The sequence below is a fragment of the Cyprinus carpio genome, chromosome A3 (assembly GCF_018340385.1).
Source record: "Cyprinus carpio isolate SPL01 chromosome A3, ASM1834038v1, whole genome shotgun sequence".
Taxonomy (NCBI): domain Eukaryota; kingdom Metazoa; phylum Chordata; class Actinopteri; order Cypriniformes; family Cyprinidae; genus Cyprinus; species Cyprinus carpio.
In genome coordinates, this window is record NC_056574.1 from 14,276,536 (window position 1) to 14,296,110 (window position 19,575).

At 37.5% G+C, this 19,575-nt stretch overlaps 1 protein-coding gene across 1 annotated transcript; it reads right to left on the reverse strand.

Annotated features, from left to right (window-relative positions):
• Positions 1–7,299: 7,299 nt before the first annotated feature.
• LOC109081797 (interferon-induced GTP-binding protein MxE-like) lies at positions 7,300–18,072 on the reverse strand. The gene is made up of 12 exons (XM_042719769.1): positions 17,851–18,072; positions 12,638–12,846; positions 12,377–12,514; positions 11,739–11,893; positions 11,482–11,620; positions 11,198–11,396; positions 10,457–10,532; positions 10,027–10,149; positions 9,454–9,595; positions 9,067–9,225; positions 8,570–8,865; positions 7,300–8,203 (listed from the first exon to the last, which is right to left on the reverse strand). Exons 2-12 carry the CDS (start codon positions 12,831–12,833, stop codon positions 7,970–7,972), a joined length of 1,857 nt encoding a protein of 618 aa, XP_042575703.1. The 5' UTR covers positions 12,834–12,846; positions 17,851–18,072; the 3' UTR covers positions 7,300–7,969.
• Between the last annotated feature and the right edge of the window lie 1,503 nt (positions 18,073–19,575).

Sequence of the window (19,575 nt, forward strand, 5' to 3'; positions counted from 1 at the left end):
GACAACATGACAGTGAATAAATGAAGGCAGTTTTCATTTTCGAGTGAACTATCCAGTTAAGCACGTGATGATGTGTGAAGCATTTATCTCAGCATTTTAGTAGTGGTGAAAACTTGTCTGTCTGAGACCAATCTGAATTTCAATTCAGTATTAACTGCTGCCTAAATCAGAGAAATTTGCCTGACCTCGAAATATATTGAAAACATTCTCTATTTTTCATCAAGAACTAATATGTGACCCTGGACCACAAAACCAGTCTTAAGTCGCTGGGGTATATTTGTAGCAATAGCCAAAAATGTATTGTATGGGTCAAAATTATTAATTTTTCTTTTATGTCAAAAATCATTAGGATATTAAGCAAAGATCATGTTCCATGAAGATATTTTGTAAATTTCTTACTCTAAGTATATCAAAACTTAATTTTTGGTTTGTAGTATGCAGTAGTATCTCAGCCAAATATTGTCCCATCCTAACAAACCATACATCAATGGAAAGCTTGTGTGTCATGAGGGTGAATTTATGTCATTAAGACAATAATGTCCTCCCAGCTGTAAACAGTAAATACCAAGTGTCAAAAACAAGAAGTGGATCCCATTGCAAGAAACAAAAATAATATACAGGCACTCACATAGCAGGCAAAATATAAAATGCCTTTACTGTAAGACAGGGCTACACGTTTAAACACCAATGCGTATCAGCCCAAGACAATAGAGAATGAGAACTAGTACACCTGTGACTACATTTTCAAAATCTAACCACTAGATGCTGGATATTGGCAGGAACTGAAACACACGGTCGTATACGCTGATCCAGAGCATCCCAAACATGCTCAATGGGTGACACGTCTGGTGAGTATGCTGGCCATGCAAGAACTGGGATGTTTTCAGCTTCCAGGAATTGTGTACAGATCCTTGGAACATGGGGCCGTGCATTATCATGCTGCAACATGAGGTGATGGTCGTGGATGCATGGCACAACAATGGGCCTCAGGATCTCATCACGGTATCTCTGTGCATTCAAAATGCCATCAATAAAATGCACCTGTGTTCGTTGTCCATAACATATGCCTGCCCATACCATAACCCCACCGCTACCATGGGCCACTCGATCCACAACATTGACATCAGCAAACTACTCACCCACACGACGCCATACACTTTGTCTGCCATCTGCTCTGTACAGTGAAAACTGGGATTCATCCATGAAGAGAACACCTCTCCAAAGTGCCAGATGCCATTGAATGCGAGCATTTGCCCACTCAAGTCGGTTACGATGACTGGTGTGACCACAGAATGATAATAATCCTGTGTAAAGAAGTGCATTAAATGGTATTAACTGTATATTGAATATATTTAAACACATACAATTTTTGACAGAAATGACAAAAGATTTAGTTTACAATAAATTTGTCAGTAAATTCAGCAGTGAAGTTTAACCATTCTTTAAAGACAATTAGAATTATGAAATTACATATAAAGATGTACTTAAGTGCTATGCAGGGAAAAAGCATTCTTAAATTTTTGTGTAAACTATAATACGTTTTTATTTAATTTGAGTTAACATGCAATTATGTATGAAAACACTGTATTCAGTTTGCACTTAAGTATATTCTTTTAAATTTTATTACTTCCATAATAAGTACACTTTTAAAAAATATGCTAAACAGTACTTTTTCGCAACGTAGAGTGAATTTAATTTGCAAATCAAAATCAATCAAATATAGTGATTTTGCAAAAACATCAAACTTCACTGGGGCTTGTGTGATGACATCATGATGTTAATGTGACTGTTACACGCAAGAACCAATGAGGTTGATTGATGAGTTAATTGCATTTAATATATACATTTATTTACCATGTGTGTTCCCTGGGAATCGAACCCACAACCTTTTGTGCTACTAACGCAATGCTCTACCACTAAGCCACAGGAACACTGTTAAAGGGATGCTTCACTCCAAAATGAACATTTTGTCATTAATCACTTACCCCCATGTCGTTCTAAACCTGTAAAAGCTCAGGTCGTCTTCGGAACACTATTTAAGATATTTTGGATGAAAACCTGGAGGCTTGAGACTGTCCCATAGACTGCCAAGTACAGTGTCAAGGTCCATAAAAGGTATGAAAGTCATCGTCAGAATACTCCATCTGCCATCAGACGTGCAATTTGGGTTATATGAAGCGACGGGAACACTTTTTGTAAGCAAAGATTGTCTTTGTCTTATTGTGCCCTTGTGATGCCTTGTGGTTTTTATATGCATTTGGTTTAACATAATTAACTTCTTTTGATAAACCAGGTGTCCCTCACTGCGTTTAGAGCAACATTGTTGGTTTATTGTTTGGGAATTAAGAATTAATACAAGAAATTTAAAACGCTGGAGAACATGATTATGTTTATGTATGTGTGAGTTCATGAAGCTTGAGTAATGCAGCAAAAAAAAAAAAAAAAAAAATACCTTTCAAGTACTTGGACATCCTGACGTTCACATTTATTTTCAGTTCAACTTTTCAGATAAATTATGCTGATGGTATATCGTGTAATGAAAAATGCAAAACCGACACATTTTCACTAGTGTGTTTTTACCCACTGTATTTTTAGAATGCAGTTTATGAATGCACAATTGTTAAGACTTATTCCATTGCCACATCTCTTGATGTGATGCCCAAGCTGTACTCTCCCAAAATCCAGCAGCTGGTTTATGACATCATATACAGAAGTGTCTGACCTTAATGAGTTACTAAAGGTGCAACACACTGTCAAAACACCAACTGAATAACAATGTTTAATGCGAGACAAGTATATATAGTGAAAATCTAGTTAAAAATAATCAAGACATGATGTTTCTCACTAAATGCACACAAAGAAGAATGGAATTTAATAATTTGAATTCATATACACCAGTGTCATGATGTACACAATACTGCTCCTGGAGGGCCACTGTCCTGCAGAGTTTAGCTTCAACTCTAATTAAACACACCTGAACAGGCTAATAAATGAGATAATAAATGAATAATTTTTTTTTCTTTTTTTTCCAACTGCTTACTCACAAAGACTTTACTTGTCACACAATTTCTGAAACCTGACACTCAAACACCAGAACCATGCACACACCAAATCTGCAAAACCATAAACAAATTCTCAGCCTTTGACACTTTTTGCAAAACACAACACACAATTCTCTATGTAACACACAAAAATCTAACAAAGTATCTTGATTTCCTTTTTCAAACACAATCAATCAAAATGCCACACTAATTCATGAGTGCCTCACACTAACTCTCTCATGTGCAAATACTCCTTGCTTTACTAAAAGGGATACTCCACCCCAAAATGAAAATTTTGTCATTAATCACTTACCACCATGTCATTCCAAACCCGTAAAAGCTCCGTTCATCTTGGGAACACAATTTAAGATGTTTTGGATGAAAACCTGGAGGCCTGTGACTGTCCCATAGACTGCCAAATAAATAACAGTGTCAAGGTCCATAAAAAGTATGAAAGTCATCGTCAGAATACTCCATCTGCCATCAGACGTGCAATCTGGGTTATATGAAGCGACGGTAAGACTTTTTGTAAGCAAAGAAAACAAAAATAAAAACATTTTTCAATAATTCCTTTGTCAGTGGTCTCCTCTGTCTCTCCATATCACCGTATGCTCTTCTGTGTCATCCACGCCACAAGGATGCACTGTTTTATTTAAAATCAAAGCTAAATACATGTAGAAACAGCGCATCCTTGTGGCGCGGATGATACAGAAGAGCATGTGGTGATATGGAGAGACAGAACAGACCGCTGACAAAGGAATTATTGAAAAAAAGTCATTTAGTGTTACAGTAAAAAAAAAGGGGGGGTTTCAATCTTGCTTTTGTCTTTACATGAATTTTTCAACATATCTCTGCCAATTTCAATCTTGAACAGAAATGTACACTGGAGCTGTAGGTTTTGAAAAACTGTGTGTAGGCTATATGATATATCCAAAAATATAATATTATGACAATGGTGTTTGCAACGTAAGACAAATGTTTGCTTTTGAGATGTTTGGGATATTTTGAATACAGTGCTTCATTTTGCAAGAGATGTGAGACATTTTGCGTTTTGTGTGTGCAGTTCTTGGATTTGTGGGTAAAGTTTTGAAAATGTATGTAAGCAGTTGAAAAAAAAAAAAACAACAACAACAGCCATAAAAGTACTAAATGATAAATGTGTGTGGTGATATTTCATTTTAAAATAAATGTAATTTGTTTATATTAGGTGTTTTGTCTTATTTAACCATAATCATGATACTGTGTAGGCTAACTGTTGTCATGCTCACTTTACCAACATGAAATTCAATAATAATGGCAGAGCCTCAATGTCTTTTCACCCCGTTTATTTTAATAAATCTTCTTACAATATGTGGTGATGCAAACTCCAGTGCATCGATCGTCACTTATTGCTGTTCATACCTTTTGCAGTGCACTTTAAACCAGAGTCCTGCACACGGTTGGCTCCCAACAGGTAGCCTTATAGCCTATTTAACCGCTGTTTGATTAATATATAAACGGGTTTGAGTTCTGAGAATCAATGGGCGGACTGCGGGTCCGATAGCCAAGACTAATTAGACTCAATACGATATACCCACTAAAGCAGCCTTCAGATGGTCCCGTGCTTGACAGCTATTTCCCTAAACCGACCTTTTATTTTATTTCAGTTTATGAAAATGTTTTTTGATCAGTTGTTTTCATTTTAGTGTTCATTTACGAAAATAACCTTTGTGTGTCCTCCAGAATCAGTTGAAGGAGACACGGATGAAGTTCCAGCAGAGAATCCAGCAGACACAGAAAGATCTTCAGCAGCTCAGAGAGGCTGTGGTGTCTCATAAGGTGAGTCTGGAGCCGTTTGAGAAGTTTGCACTCTGCTCCAGTGCTGGAGCTCTTTCAGTCTCACTGAAGCTCAGTGTGTGATTGTGATGTGTGTCTAACAGCGCTCTGTACAGACAGCAGTGGAGGACAGTGAGAGGATCTTTACTGAGTTCATCTGCTGCATTGAGAGAAGTTGCTCTGAGGTCACACAGAAGATCAGAGATCAGGAAAAAGCTGTAGTGAGTCAAGCTGAAGAATTCATGGAGAGACTGGAGCAGGAGATTGATGATCTGAGGAGGAGAGACGCTGAGCTGGAGCAGCTTTCACACAATCACAACTATTTCCTGCAGGTAACAGAAATCTGGAAGAACAGGATGAACTTGAGCAAGATTCTTCAATGACAAGAGAGCCGAATGAGGATTTAACTGCAATATTGTCAGGAATTTGTTATCACGTGAAGTGTGGAGGTGATGAGTTTTTTTTTAGAGTTTCTACAGACATGAATGACAATCCCTTCAGTTCTCTCGTCCCTTTTGTTGGCGTGAGAGAATCTGTCCGTCCGCTGAGAGACAAACTGGAGGATTTCTGCAAAGAGGAGATCAAGAAGATCCGTGACAGAGGTAAAGTCACTCCACCTACAAAAATCCTACAAATATCCCATTGTGTTAGGCGCACACGCACACACACACACACACACACACACACACACACACACACACACACACGCACACACACACACACACACACACACACATCTCTGTGTGTGTATATACATTGCTGGATAAAGTACATGACAAAAACTGTAGTTAGTAACATCATCCATTACTAGGATTAATAGGTAGCATAATCTGACTACTTTTTTGTTACTTTTGGGTTACTTTTGACCTTTATTATGTTGATATAAAAAATACATTTATTGTTATTAACAGCATGAAGTGCATTGTTAAGATTACCCAAAACTGGGGTTCATAAAGGAACTGTAGGGGGTTTGTAAGTTTAATAAAAAGCTAATAATTAATGACATCATAAATAAATTATTTGAAAATAACAGCAATCAAAATAAAACACTAAAAAATTAAATACTTTGTTTTATTTGTTTACCTCCATGTCATGTGACCAACTGTGAACATGCAGATTTGTTACTTAATTATTAAACTATTTTCTTACTTCAAGTAGATATATTAGGTGAAAGAGAGCTGGCTGACCAAAAAAATAAATAATTAAATTAAATTAAATTAAATTAAATTAAGTTTAGGAAAATGTAGTCTGATTACAAGTTTATTAAATTAAATTAGGAAAAATGTTTTATAGACCCCTAGAGTTTCATCATTACAAGTTTATTACAATTATAATACAATTTAAAATAAAGTACTTAATTTTTGGAATCTAGAATCAAATCCAGTCAAATGTGTTTTATAGACCCCTAGAGTTTCATCTACTCTCAGAAATGAGTCATAGAGCATCATATTACAAATGTCTTAGGAATAGATGTATTTTATCTTGACATTTTTCTTCAGTCACATTAACCAACATCGATTCCAAGACCAGGAATGACTTCCTACAATGTAAGTCACCAAGAAAAAAAAAAAAAAAAACATTATAGAGTTTTATAACTGATCATGTAAATGATGATTTGTACAGGATATCTGGTCTGCTGTACTAAGACACTGTAAAAGATTTATAATTGCTGATTCTGATGTGAAGTTTCTCTCCATCAGATTCCCATCAGTTCACTCTGGATCTAAACACAGTGAATGAAAACCTCCGTCTGTCTGAGAGGAACAGAGTGATTACTGACACTGGCACAGATCATCTGTATCCCGATCATCCAGACAGATTTGATTACTGGGATCAGGTGTTATGTAGGGAGAGTGTGTGTGGACGCTGTTACTGGGAGATTGAGTGGAGTGGAGATGATGGTGTGTTTATATCATTGTCATATAAGAGCATCAGCAGGAAAGGAGATTCTATTGAGTGTTTGTTTGGACATAATGATCAGTCCTGGAGTTTGTTCTGCTCTCCCTCCAAATACTTATTCTGGCACAATAACAAACAAACTGGTCTCCCATCAGCTCTAGAATAGGAGTGTATGTGGATCACAGTGCAGGAACACTGTTCTTCTACAGCATCTCTGACACAATGAGCCTCATCCACACGGTCCAGACCACATTCACTCAGCCGCTCTGTCCTGGGTTTTATGCTGAATATGGATCATCAGTGAAACTGTGTTGATGAATCAGAATAGATGCTAAAGGCCTGGTGTGTCTGATTCACTTTGACTGTCACAAGGAGTTTCACACTCATAAGGTGAGTGATGACACACTGGACAACTGAAGGACATGATCTGCCGTACAAAAAAGACCTGGAAATGTACTATATCACTGACCAACATTACCGGTGTGGTGGTAAAATTATTTATATATATATATAATCAGTGTGCACTTCCCAATAAACCACTGAATTCGATTCAATTCAAATTTATTTGTAAAGCGCCTTTTACAGTACACATCGTTTCAAAGAAGCTTAACAGAAAATGCATGTGTCTAGGTTACAATTTAGAGTGATCTGCTTTCAGGAGTGAATGTGTCCAGGAAATTTCCATTTCACAAATGAACAGTTCAAGATAAAAGAATCATAGAGTTTGCTAACATGAATTCATTTTAGGCAGAAGCTTATTAAAGCTATTATTACAAGTGAAATATAATGATTACAATATAGAGAAATAGGTCATCTGAAGTCTGTCGGAGACTGGATCCACACAAACCATAACCAGTGCACCAATGCATTTTCAGATATAAATGTTTCACATGAAAACACACCACAAACTTCAAAAGGGACAGTACAACCTACATAAAACAGATGTGATTTTTTGTCTTTCAAGGAATGAAGGTGTTTTTAATTTCCACTCACATCATGACTAAATGGAAAAAATGCAAAAATATATATTTTCATACAGTATGAATCATTCACAATAAGACCAGTAACATGCAATAAGAAAACAAATATAGGAAATTTTGAAAATGAGGATTTTCCACCAATCGTAGGCTCGCAGGGATACTGGAGCCGCAGTGTTATGGTCAGCAGGGACTCAAACCAGGGATCTTGATGTGAGGTGATGGTTCTACCCACAATTATGCAGAATGCTTATACTTTGACAGTGCTATACCAGCTCTCTGCAGGCGCTTCAGTTGCTCTCTCAATTCATTCCTCTTACGTTCAATATCAGAATCTTCTTGGAGCAGCATTCCTGGATCATTCTCTCTAGTCATGACAAGCATTTCACACTGAAGCTGAGCGATGTACTTGTTCAGCGTGTGATACAGGACTATCAGTGGAACTTGATTAGCCAGACGTTCAGTGGTAATCTACGAATACATACAAATTACATTCAGATTCAAAAAGGCAATATTTGTCACAAGACTTTGCAACAGAAATGGCCTTTTGCATGTAAAATATTAACTAAAATTTATTCTTTAAAGTGAATGTGTTTAATTTTCTAAGTTTTTTTTCCCTCCCACATTAATGTGAAGGATTAATTAAATGTAAACACTATGGCAACCTCTAGTACTAAGCAGTTTAGAAATTGAGCAGTTTGCGGAGACATTATTGTTTGGAGTATTTGAAATTTAGAAACAATCTGTATACGTGCAGTTCTGTTAGGTGCCGCAAATGGCACAGAAACTGCACACTTCACTCTTTAATGAACAAAGATTATTATAAGGCATACAAACCGTTAAATAGGAGATGAGATGGTATCCCATGTCACGTACATCTGCATTGACAAATGATGCCAGAAGCCCTTGATTTGCATTTGATTTTCGTTTTACATTGCATAGCTGGTCACTGTAGAGATCATCTTGGGAGTAAACAATCTTCTCCATTTTAAACTGTGAACGTATTTTCTTCTCAGCTTTCTGAAACTGCTTATCAAGTAAGCAATCAGTTCGCTCTTTCGCAGCACTCTCCAGGTGAGATAAGGCATTAAAATGAGTGTTAACGATATGGTCTACAGAGGAGTGAACAATATCTGTAAATAATTTTAAAAAAAGACAAGAAAAGAGGAGTCAATCAGAGGAGGTAAAACATCATCCTGTAAGCATAATTGCCACTACCTTTATGCATCCATGTGATTCTATCAATTGTTTTGAAATTAAGTTCTTTTTCTTGTACATTAGTAAAGAATAAAAATTGAGGGCACTGAAAACCATCTTGAAACACGACCCTTCACCTGTGACATCTTTGAGCATCTTTAAAGCAGGTTCCTCCATATCCTCGATGTATTCTGTGATAATGCTCACAAACGTTCTGTAGTTTAAAAATCCAGGAAGCTCCATTCCTCTATGAGTCCTCACATACTCTTTTACCTCAACTCTGAGGATGTCCTCCGCGAGAGAAAAGACAGACAAAATCAGGAAGAATACAACCACTGGCTTATCAGACTCCCCTGCAACCTGAAAGTTAAATGCAAACTGCATATACGCCTTAAAGAGAAAGGACAAAATTCAGAGAAAGTAATTAAAGAAAAGGCTGAATTGCACAAAACAAGCATCAATAATAGTATTTCATCCCAGATAGAAACGCTTGTATCTGTGAGTTTATTTAATTGTAAACTCACTCTTAATGGCTTTGGCATTCAGGGCGGATCTCCATTTTTGAAATTCCACCCTGATTTTGTTGAAGACCCTTGTGTTTGGAATTTTTACATCTTCTTCTGCCTTCTTGACTCTTTCAAGGGCATCATTGAACTGGCTAATTTTCTGCAGAGCACAAAATCTCATAAAGTTACACATGTAAAAACAAAGCCAGATAAAAACATTGCTGGGGTGGAACGTATACAGTTTTTATGTTTAGCAAAACGTTGCTTCAGTGCAAACTGAAAGATAAGAAAGGGCAATTTATATAATGCATGTATCTTGTTTTCTTGCCATTTATGTACTGTACATTAGACAAAATACAAAAAGATAAACTTGATCGTGTAAAAACATATATACACAGTATATCTTCCAGCCTAGGGTGAAATCAGTAGGTATAGTAACCAGTAACAATGATTTGAAACAAATATAACGTAATTTAAATATAAAACTCTGAAATCCAGCGGGGCAGCACCGGTGAGATTACAATTATGGAAAATAATATTTTAGAACTTTAGGACACTTTAGAATACATCAAATGTGTGACCCCATTTTACCGTAACCAGGAATTTGATCTTCTCATGTTCACCAAGAGGAACTCCATCACCCAGTGCTCTAAGATCCACAGACGTCTTCTGTAATTTCATGTCAAGTTGTTTCTGCAAGTCTGGCAGTGTTTTCTAAAAGTAAAGAAATAAGATGTACCCAATTCTGACTAGTTTACTCCAGAGTTCTTTTCTTTAAGTCATATCCCTGTTGAAAACCGGCATATGCTATTTAGGTATGTTTTGAAGCATGGAAGCTGGATTGAGTTGGTTTAAGATGGTCATGTGCTGGTCCTGATCAGGACCAGGTAAAAACCAGCTCAAAGCATCTGTCATGCTTCAAAACATACACAACAGCATATGGCATTTTTTTTTTTTCTCAACAGGGAAGCTCTATACTTTCAATGTTTCTGCTGTATGTCATGTAACTTTGTATACGCACAACAATGTGTTCAAACAATTCGTTTGTGAGTCTTTTTGCAAGAAGCGGTATTGTAGCTTTTTCTTCAAGGAGAGATCTGTAAGGAAAGAAGTCATTTGAATAGTAAGAAGGAAGTTGAGGACAACTGGAGAATTTTGCATACTTTTTATCTGTAAATATTATAAATATTAAAAAGAAAAGACATTTTAAAATGCACACAATGTCCCTAAGACCTGACAGATTGCACTATAAAGGGGCGATTCACACAGAACATGTTTTTGACATGTTTTCCTATTCCTCTGGAACCATCTAGTGTGTGTTTACATAGAAAAACAATGGGAAAGTAACACAGTGCAATAAATCAAGTTCTGCGCGAACAGCGCCTAATAGGTGACATAGAGCCCTAAACACTGCAAACTGTAAATATAAACTCCACCTCTGAGGATGCACCTCAAGAAGAGTGTTGTTGTCAATCATTTTAATTTCTTGCCACAACATTTCCCTGGGATATTAATTTTCCATGACTATAGACTAGTTTCAGACTGCATATGGAGAAGAGCTGAAAATGTGCTATTCTAAAATAAAATAACAAAAATATATTCAAAAATGTCAGATCAATGACCAATGCATTATATTAGATTATATTTCATGAACATCCTGCCTACATTCTGTATTTCACCATATCATTTTTCTTACATAGACATGAAAGAGTTTGTGTTACACATTCTGAGAGAAATTCTTATAATCAGATTCACTTCTTGCCTGAAATCATCATGTTCTTCAAAAAAAATTCTTTCTTTTTCCAGAGCTCTGGCCAGATCAAGTCTCTCATTGATGTCATTCTGGCCTCGGCATTTAACAATCATGTAGCCCTTCTTCAATGTTATAATGTCATTATTCACTGTTCTGACCACAGTCTTCTCCATGCCTTTGTCCACTAAGTCAGGTTTAGTCAGAACACCTGCAGATTGAATATTTGTCTATTTCAAGAAAACAAACAATATGACAATAATTCACTTGAGTAACCTATAAGAAATGTTACGAACCCAAAGTCCTTTCTCCAGTTGAATCCACTTCGGATGCCATCTGCAGTGCCTCAGTGGTGGTGATGTCAACATTTGCAGGCACCACAACCAAACAGATGGTCTCTTGCCTTTGAATGAACTTTTTAATTAGGTCTTTTATCTGTTACAGAAGACCAAAATTACTGAATGCAATACTGCAAGGATCAATGGGGCTAAAGTAGTATCTATACAAAATATTTAAATGCTGTAAACATTTCCATACACAAATCGCATCTTACTTGTTTGTCAATGTCTTTTGGCTGGTTGGCAGTGGCAACTCTAGCAATGCCTGGCAGGTCAATGAGAGTAAGATCAGGAACGTCACATGACTGGATTTCCAGAGTGATCATCTCATGACTGATCCCTTCTCCGTTACCAGCCAGTACTCCCTGAGCTACAAAACAATACATTGACATCATCCCACAAATTAAATATGTCACAGTGCAGTAAGGTAACACACACTGTGTAAACAGGGGTCTGGGTCCAAATGCAGGTTTATTTGCTAAACAAAAAACAGACTTAGCAAAACAGAAACAGATCGAACAAGATCTTTAAAACAACTCAAACAAGAACAGGAGCGGAATACAAATACGGCAACAGAAGGTGCTTGCATCAATAACCTACACACAAGTAATTAATAAGCCAGACAGAGTAGTGGGAGTGTGGTGTATAAATAGTCCATGACAATGGGGACCAGCTGAGGGTGTAATAAGTGACAGGTGTGTGGAGTCCGGGAGGACGGGAGATGGCGAGCTCTGGTGGTGAGAGGGAGAAACACAGGGCCCAGACTCATGACAAAATATTCTAAAGAGTCACATGGCATTAAAGTACTCAGTCACCTGTAAATAAATACACTTTAATGTGAAATAATACCGACCATATAAGACAGCATTCTCTACATCCTCTGGGTCGTTTAGTGTCTTTATTTGATCCTTATATGACAGCAATCCATGCCAGTTTTTGTCCTTTGTAAATTTCTTCAGTTTCAGTACCAGAGGACAGCGTGTCACAATACCTGTGTTTAACATACTAGATGGTCAGTTGAACAACACCTTTATATTCAGACTAACAAATAAGGAAAGAGAAAACAGGTATATTTCCACTCCGCAGTATAATGTAATTACTGTGCTCATATTACCTGTTCCCCTAGGCAGCGACACTCCAGATAGAGCTTCCAACACAGAACTCTTTCCTGAGCTCTGATCACCGATGACAGCAATAGCTGGCAGGTTCAGGTCCTTTTCAAGACCTAGTGCCCTGAGAGAGTCCACTAGATCAATACATGGACGCACCTTCTCTTCATAGTGCTGGTTCAGAGAACTACTTTCAGACATGTCTGAAGTTTATCTGCAAAATATGACCAAGAGCCAGTTTTATTTTATGTAGTAACTATTTTATTCAAGCAATAAGTACTAGATGTTGTGCTACAGCAGGGGTGTCCAAACCTGTTCCTGGAGGGTCACTGTCCTGCAGAGTTAAGCTTCAACCTGAATTAAAGACACCTGAACTATAGCTAATAAAGGTTTTCAGGATCACTAGACCCAATCCCAAATGGCACCCTAAACCCTTGCAGACTTGATTTCCTCTAAGACCACACTTTCATGATATAGTGCTGCTTTGACTGGTACATTTCTGCTCGGAGCTGGCCTCAGGTCCAATCCCAAATGGCACCTAAACCCTTGCAGACTTCCTCTGAGTCCTCACTTTTGTTACATAATGCTGTTTTGACTGTCAGGTAGAAACTTAGTGCTGTTTTAGCAGAAGTGTGCATCAAGGGCACTCGGGGGACACTCATAAGCACCGTTCTGAAAGCTAAAATTGTCTTCCAGCCAATTCTATCAAGCCTTTACAATTAATCCAAAACGCGGCAGCAAGATTAATTTTTAATGAGCCGAAAAGAATACACGTCACACCTCTATTTATCAATTTGCACTGGCTACCAATAGCTGCTCGCATAAAATTCAAGGCATTGATATTTGCATACAAAACCACCACTGGCTCTGCATCCCTTTAACTAAATTCATTACTTCAGACTTATTTGCCCTCTAGAAGCTTGCGTTCTGCAAGTGAACATCGCTTGATTTCCCCATCCCAAAGAAGCACAAAGTCACTTTTACGGACTTTTAAATTAAATGTTCCCTCCTGGTGGAATGACCTGCCCAACTCAATCCGAGCAGCTGAGTCCTTAGCCATCTTCAAGAATCGGCTTTAAACACATCTCTTCCATCTTTATTTGACCCTCTAACTTTTTCCCTCACTATTCTAATTCTATTAAAAAAAAAAAAAAATGTAACTACCTTTCTAATCTTTTTGTATCCTATCTATTTTTCTTTTCATTTATTATACAATTATAAAAAAAGACCTCTATCACTAGCTTGCTCTATTCTTTTTCTATTCTATCTGTTTTCTTTTTATTTATTATATTATTTAAAAGCCCTTGCTACGTATACTGCGTTTAGGCTAACCGAGACTTGTTATAGCACTTATATATCATTGCTCTTTTGTTGTTTTTGATTGCTTCCATTGTCCTCATTTGTAAGTCGCTTTGGATAAAAGCGTCTGCTAAATGACTAAATGTAAATGTAAAATAAAGAATGGGACACCCTACTTTCTTGTGGACTTAATGGACACATGCATGCAGTGGCCACTGTAAGTTCTCAAGACCGCAAGTGCAGATGAAATATGCCATTTGGGATTGGGCCTCAGTGCAGGCTCAGCAGAAGTGGGCATTGAGAGTGCATAGTGGCCACAAAGGGGGTGCATTCGAGCAGCCTTCTGAAAGCTAAAATGATGAATGTTACACCCTACGGTCTCATGGACTTAACAGGCACACATATGAAGTGGCCGTTTAAAGTCTGCTAGACAGCAAGTGCACATGATGTGTGCCATTTGGGATTGGGGCCCTAGAAACTTCCAGGCAAGTATGTTTGAGACTAAACTCAAGCTAAACTCTGACCCTTCAGAAGGATGATTGGACACACCTGTACTACAGAGCAGAGGTCCTCAAATAGCAGTTTGGTTCCAACTGGACTTCAAGACATAACGACAATGGTAGCACTAGTTTCACTGTTCATTCTTGGCTAAAGGAAAACACAATTACATTTCTTATAATAATATTTTTTCCAGGACAACTACAAGATTCTCCAGGACATTTACTAATTTTCTGTGTATTTTCCAGGACTGGAATATTTGTCATCAAGTTTCCAGGTTTTCCAGGATGCGTGGGAACCCTGAAGACTGTCCCAGGACTTAAAAAACAAAGCGCAGTGACCTTAACACACACTAAATCCTCTTTTAAGTGGTATTCGTGACTAATCGCATCTCATTATGCATCATGTTCAGGAACTCCCGAAATTGAGAGATGTAAAGGAAATATTCCACTGTAAGTTAAATTAATTAGATATTAAATTAATTAGAGGTTAGAGAGTTGGATTTGTAACCCTAAGGTCTAAGGTTCGAGTCTTGGTAATGTCAGGGATTATAAGTGGGGCATGGGAACCCCCAACTGCTCCTCTGGCTGCCAACTGCTCCAGGTGTGTGTGTGTGTGTGTGTGTGTGTGTGTGTGTGTGTGTGTGTGTGTGTGTTCACTACTCACTGCTGTGTGTTTGCATTTATATGGGTTAAATGCAGAGCACAAATTCTGGGACACCATAGTTGGCTACACTTCACTTTCACTTAATTAGAAGCGCCACAATTACTAAACTGTGACATCTGTTATAGGGACTACTGAACAGATATTTAGAGGTTTCACAAGTTCACATTTACTTATAATGAAATAAAGGTTATGCGTATTTGGCATGCTGTCCGGGGAGAGAGCTCCAAGCCCGGCAAGACTCTCAGAGAGGGGTCTGAGCTCAGAGTCCGGCCCAGCCCAAATTGCCTCCCCCGAGGGCTTCTACCTGAGCTGGGGTAGAAACTTGGCTGAAGGTGCAAGATCGGGGTGGCGGAGGGATCCTGAAAGTCTTATATATACGTATTTCTTTATTTTTATTTTTTTATTTTTGCTTTTGGAAATCTGAAGAAACGATGGAAGCTCAGTGGGAAGCACTAATATCCTGTCAGTGGGATCGTGCCCATCAGGGTATAAGCGCAAAAGGCAGTACATTCTTGGATATGCATATGAATGTTGTATTATTCATTCACTCGATAAGGTAGGATAGATTGACAGATACAGCTATAATTTAGCACTATGGTTGGAAAATCTGACAAGGTAGGACAAATAGACAGAACGGGCCACATTAGGGAAATGAGAAACCTATCATGACTGAACAAGCAGAAAGAGGAAAACCTCTGTCTCCACTCTGTTCCAGATTCGCTTTTACATATAGTAAAATGGGAAATTTAAAAGATTGTGAAAGTTGCCCACTGTCCTCGTCTACTGAATGAGACTGGTTTCATGTCTTCATCTCCCTGATTAAAAATGCTATTACAAATGAAAGGTTAATTTTAAACATGTTCCCTATTCAGCCAGTAGGGGTAAAAAGTTAGTTTGTGAAATACTGTATGTCCACTTTCCTTCGCTATTGAATGAGACTGGTTTCATGCTTCTATCTCCCTGATGAAAACAACAATTTCAAAAAGAAATGTAATTTTGGACATGCATTTCCCTTTTTCACCATGGGTAAAGAGAGGATGTGAAATATGTCCACTTCACTGTTGAACACTAGTTTCATGTCTGTAAGCCCTTCAACTAAGAAACATTACAAAAACAACACCAACCAAGGTATAACAAGAAATTAAGAAAACTCGCACTTCCCCAGATTACTTTTCGCTTCGCCATGAGCAAGCCTTAAAGGTGCTGTATGTAGGATTGTCACCGAGTGGTTGAACTAGGTATTGCATTCCAAATTCATAATATTGGAGAGGGTTTTTTCACTCGGCCCCTCTTCCTCAGACTTGATGCACAAGCAGGTTGCCAGATTGATGACACAAACAGGAACAAACACCCTTGACAATGAATGAAATTAAATATGCTGTGTTTCCCGCCAACTGGCAACCCGGGTGCCGAAATACTGTAAACTGGCAGTGGGCGGGTTTCACAAACCAAAAAAGAGACCGACATTAAAGCTCGGAACGCACATTTTCAAAGAAGAATTACTGACTGCATTGTCTTTCAGATAAGCAAGTATGTTAACTTAGCATGTTTCTTAAATATCTGCAAATATATTATGTTATTTTTATGCTTTAGTAGAGTCAAAATCTTACATACAGCACCTTTAACATTGCGGGTGGTTTTTGCGGACCAGGGCTCATTATATCGAGTGAAAACAATGAAAAGGAAGCTTGTGAAATATTATTAGCGTTACCCTTTTTGCAGTAGCCTAATACTGTTTTGAATATTTTGGCAAGTCTTTTTGAAGTTTTTGCCGTTTATCTCGGTGAGGAATAGAGAAAACAAAACTAACTCAACTTCCCTGCTTTATCCCTTATGAAAATTAGCCATATGGTTTTACCACAAATAAAAAATATATAAATAAAAAACATGGTTACTATAGTTAAAACATTAACCAAAGTTTTGCTACACATTTTAACTATGGTATTTGTAGTAAAACTGTGGTTATACAAATTGTCATCAATACGCAAAAAAAAAAAAAAAAAAAAAAATACTACAAATGTTACGTGGTGAGGTGTGTAAAGCAAAGCGCACGACAAAGGAGATATCAAAATAGTTCTTTTAATAAGCCACAGAGGAGAACGGGCATAACGAAACACAAATCCAAACAATCAAACATCAATAGCGGACAAAGGAATCAGGGGAGAACACAGGACTTATAAACACTGAACATAATCAAGAAGAACAGAAACAGGTGTGCTAATTAATCAAAAATCATGGAAACTAACTAGACAGGATTACGAAAACTAAACCAAAACAGGTCATACATGTGACAACAATTCGTAAGGGTTAATTCTCACTCCCCCCGTGCTCAAAAAAAAAAAAAAAAAAAACCTTGTTGTTGAGCGGAAAGAGGAAATCTCCACTCTGTTACAGTTTTACTTCGTAACCCACAAAGCCTGATGAAACGTAAATTAATTGAACTGTTTCATAAACAACTTCACACTTGCAATCTTCAAGTGAATCACAAGGTAGATCAGCATGTGCCTATAGCATAAAGTTCAAATCACACAGTTGTGACAATATGCAGCATGAAATTGCTTAATACAGCTACTGTGCGAGCAAAGTGGTCATTACTTTTTTAATAGGCTAATTAAAGTTTCTGAATCAATTATTTGCCCAATCACAAAATGTGGGATATATCCTACAAAACATTACCTTTTTTTTTTTTCAAGTTTTCCCATGAAAGCCTACAGAGGGAGAATTGAATTAAGTTGAAGATAAAGCATGTACTCACTCAGTTTACCAACGGCTCCTTTGTGAGATGCTCTGAGGCGCTGACTGTGTAATGCCTAGGTTTTGCTTTCATTCTCTCTTAAAACAGAATTAGGGGAAATTCCGGTAAGCACAATACAAATTCATTTTTAGTAAAAGAATATGGTTATCATGCTTTCATTTCATGGACTGTTGCATGGGCCCGTTTACTCAATTATCAATTTGTTAATAGCTATAAATTGTTGCAGAGCTCATGTCATTGTAAGTTAAACATTTATTCTCAGTTAGTTTCAAAATATCTGCCCCAGGTGATTCCGGAAATATTGTTTAGCTAATTTGTACAAGTCAGGGCCTGAGTGGGACCCAATTTCAGCCGGGGAGTTTATTGCCCAGACCAGCCCAACCATGTTTTTTTTTTTCTTCTTTTTTTTTTTTTTTTTACGTTATGTAAGATGTAATAAGATGGAGTTTTTTTTTTTTTTTTTTTCATGAGGGGGTTTGGTTGTAGGTGGCAGCGTGTGCATGGGCGTGAGCATGATTTTGAGTGCACAAAAGAGGAAATCTCCAGAGATTATAAATTTGTTAATAAAAACTGTTGCAGATCTCATGTCATTGTAACCCAGAAAATGGTAATGGCCCGAATGTGGCCTCAAGCTGGAACTGCTGGCATCGGCCTTGTGACCTGACAGCATATTATGTGACCCATGGTCAAGATAAATAAATTATTGCACGATAAACGTTAAAGATCACAGAAATTACAATTTTGTGTGGTTTTGTTTAAATTTAATCTTTAAAATGGCAAGTCAACACAGAGGGAAAAGTTATCATTTAAAAATTAAGCAAATCAGTAAATCAGTAAACTGCATTAAACTGCTTAATTATAAATTATTATTCAGTACAAATAATCTTAGAATCCTTACACATCCACACAGAGGGAGAGAGAGAGAGAGAGAGAGAGAGAGATCATTTAACCATTTTCATGCAATATTTTATTTATCTGGTTTACCATGGGGCACATAATTTTATTAATATGCTGTCATGCACAAGCATTCTGTCAGGGTTTTGCACTGTCTCTCTGTTTGTTTTGTGTTTAGTTTCTTGTGTCTGTCTTGTGTCAACACATGGCCTTGTTAATTGTTTTCTCGGCCATGTGCTTCCTTAGCCCCTCCTCGTTTCCTTTCTACCTCACCCTCTTGTTAGCCTTGTCTTATTGTGCTCACCTGTTCCTCATGTGTTTTCCTCCCTATTTATAGTGCCCCTTACGCTTTTGTGTTTGCTGGTTCGTGGTCATTCTCACCCCTTCTGTTACTTCTTTGTTGCTGGCTGTGGATGTGGCTGAATATGTGTCCGTGTCTCCCTGCCTGGTTCCCCTTGTTTTGTCAAGTCCTTGTAGTTCCATGTTCTTGTCTTTCTCCTTGTTTTAGTAATCTGTTTGTTCTTGCTTTTTTGCTTTTACTTGTAATATTTATTTAGTTTTTCTAGTCCTGATTCTTGGTTTTGTTTGATATTCCTTAAGTTGGTTAAAATTATTTCTTATTTTGTTACTTTACTTTGGTTTATTTTTAAACCCTTGTCTTGGGTTTAATTTGTTTCTGTGGAGCTTTGTCCTGTCTAGTCTTGTGTTAGAGTTCCTGACCTGTTCCTGTGTGTCCTGCCCTGTTTCTACCTGCCTGGAACTTGGTCTGCTTCAGAGTCTGTGGTCAACAAGTGTGTGAGCTCTGCTCTATGGTGCCTTGTGTGGTCTTCT

Coding starts and splice junctions, on each gene's coding strand:
- LOC109081797 (XM_042719769.1), bottom strand. CDS start 12,833: ATGTCTGAAAGTAGTTCTCTGAACCAGCACTATGAAGAGAAGGTGCGT. Junction 11,894..12,376: donor AGAGAATGCTGTCTTATATG/GTCGGTATTATT, acceptor ATTGTTTTGTAG/CTCAGGGAGTACTGGCTGGT. Junction 11,621..11,738: donor CAAAAGACATTGACAAACAA/GTAAGATGCGAT, acceptor CTTCTGTAACAG/ATAAAAGACCTAATTAAAAA.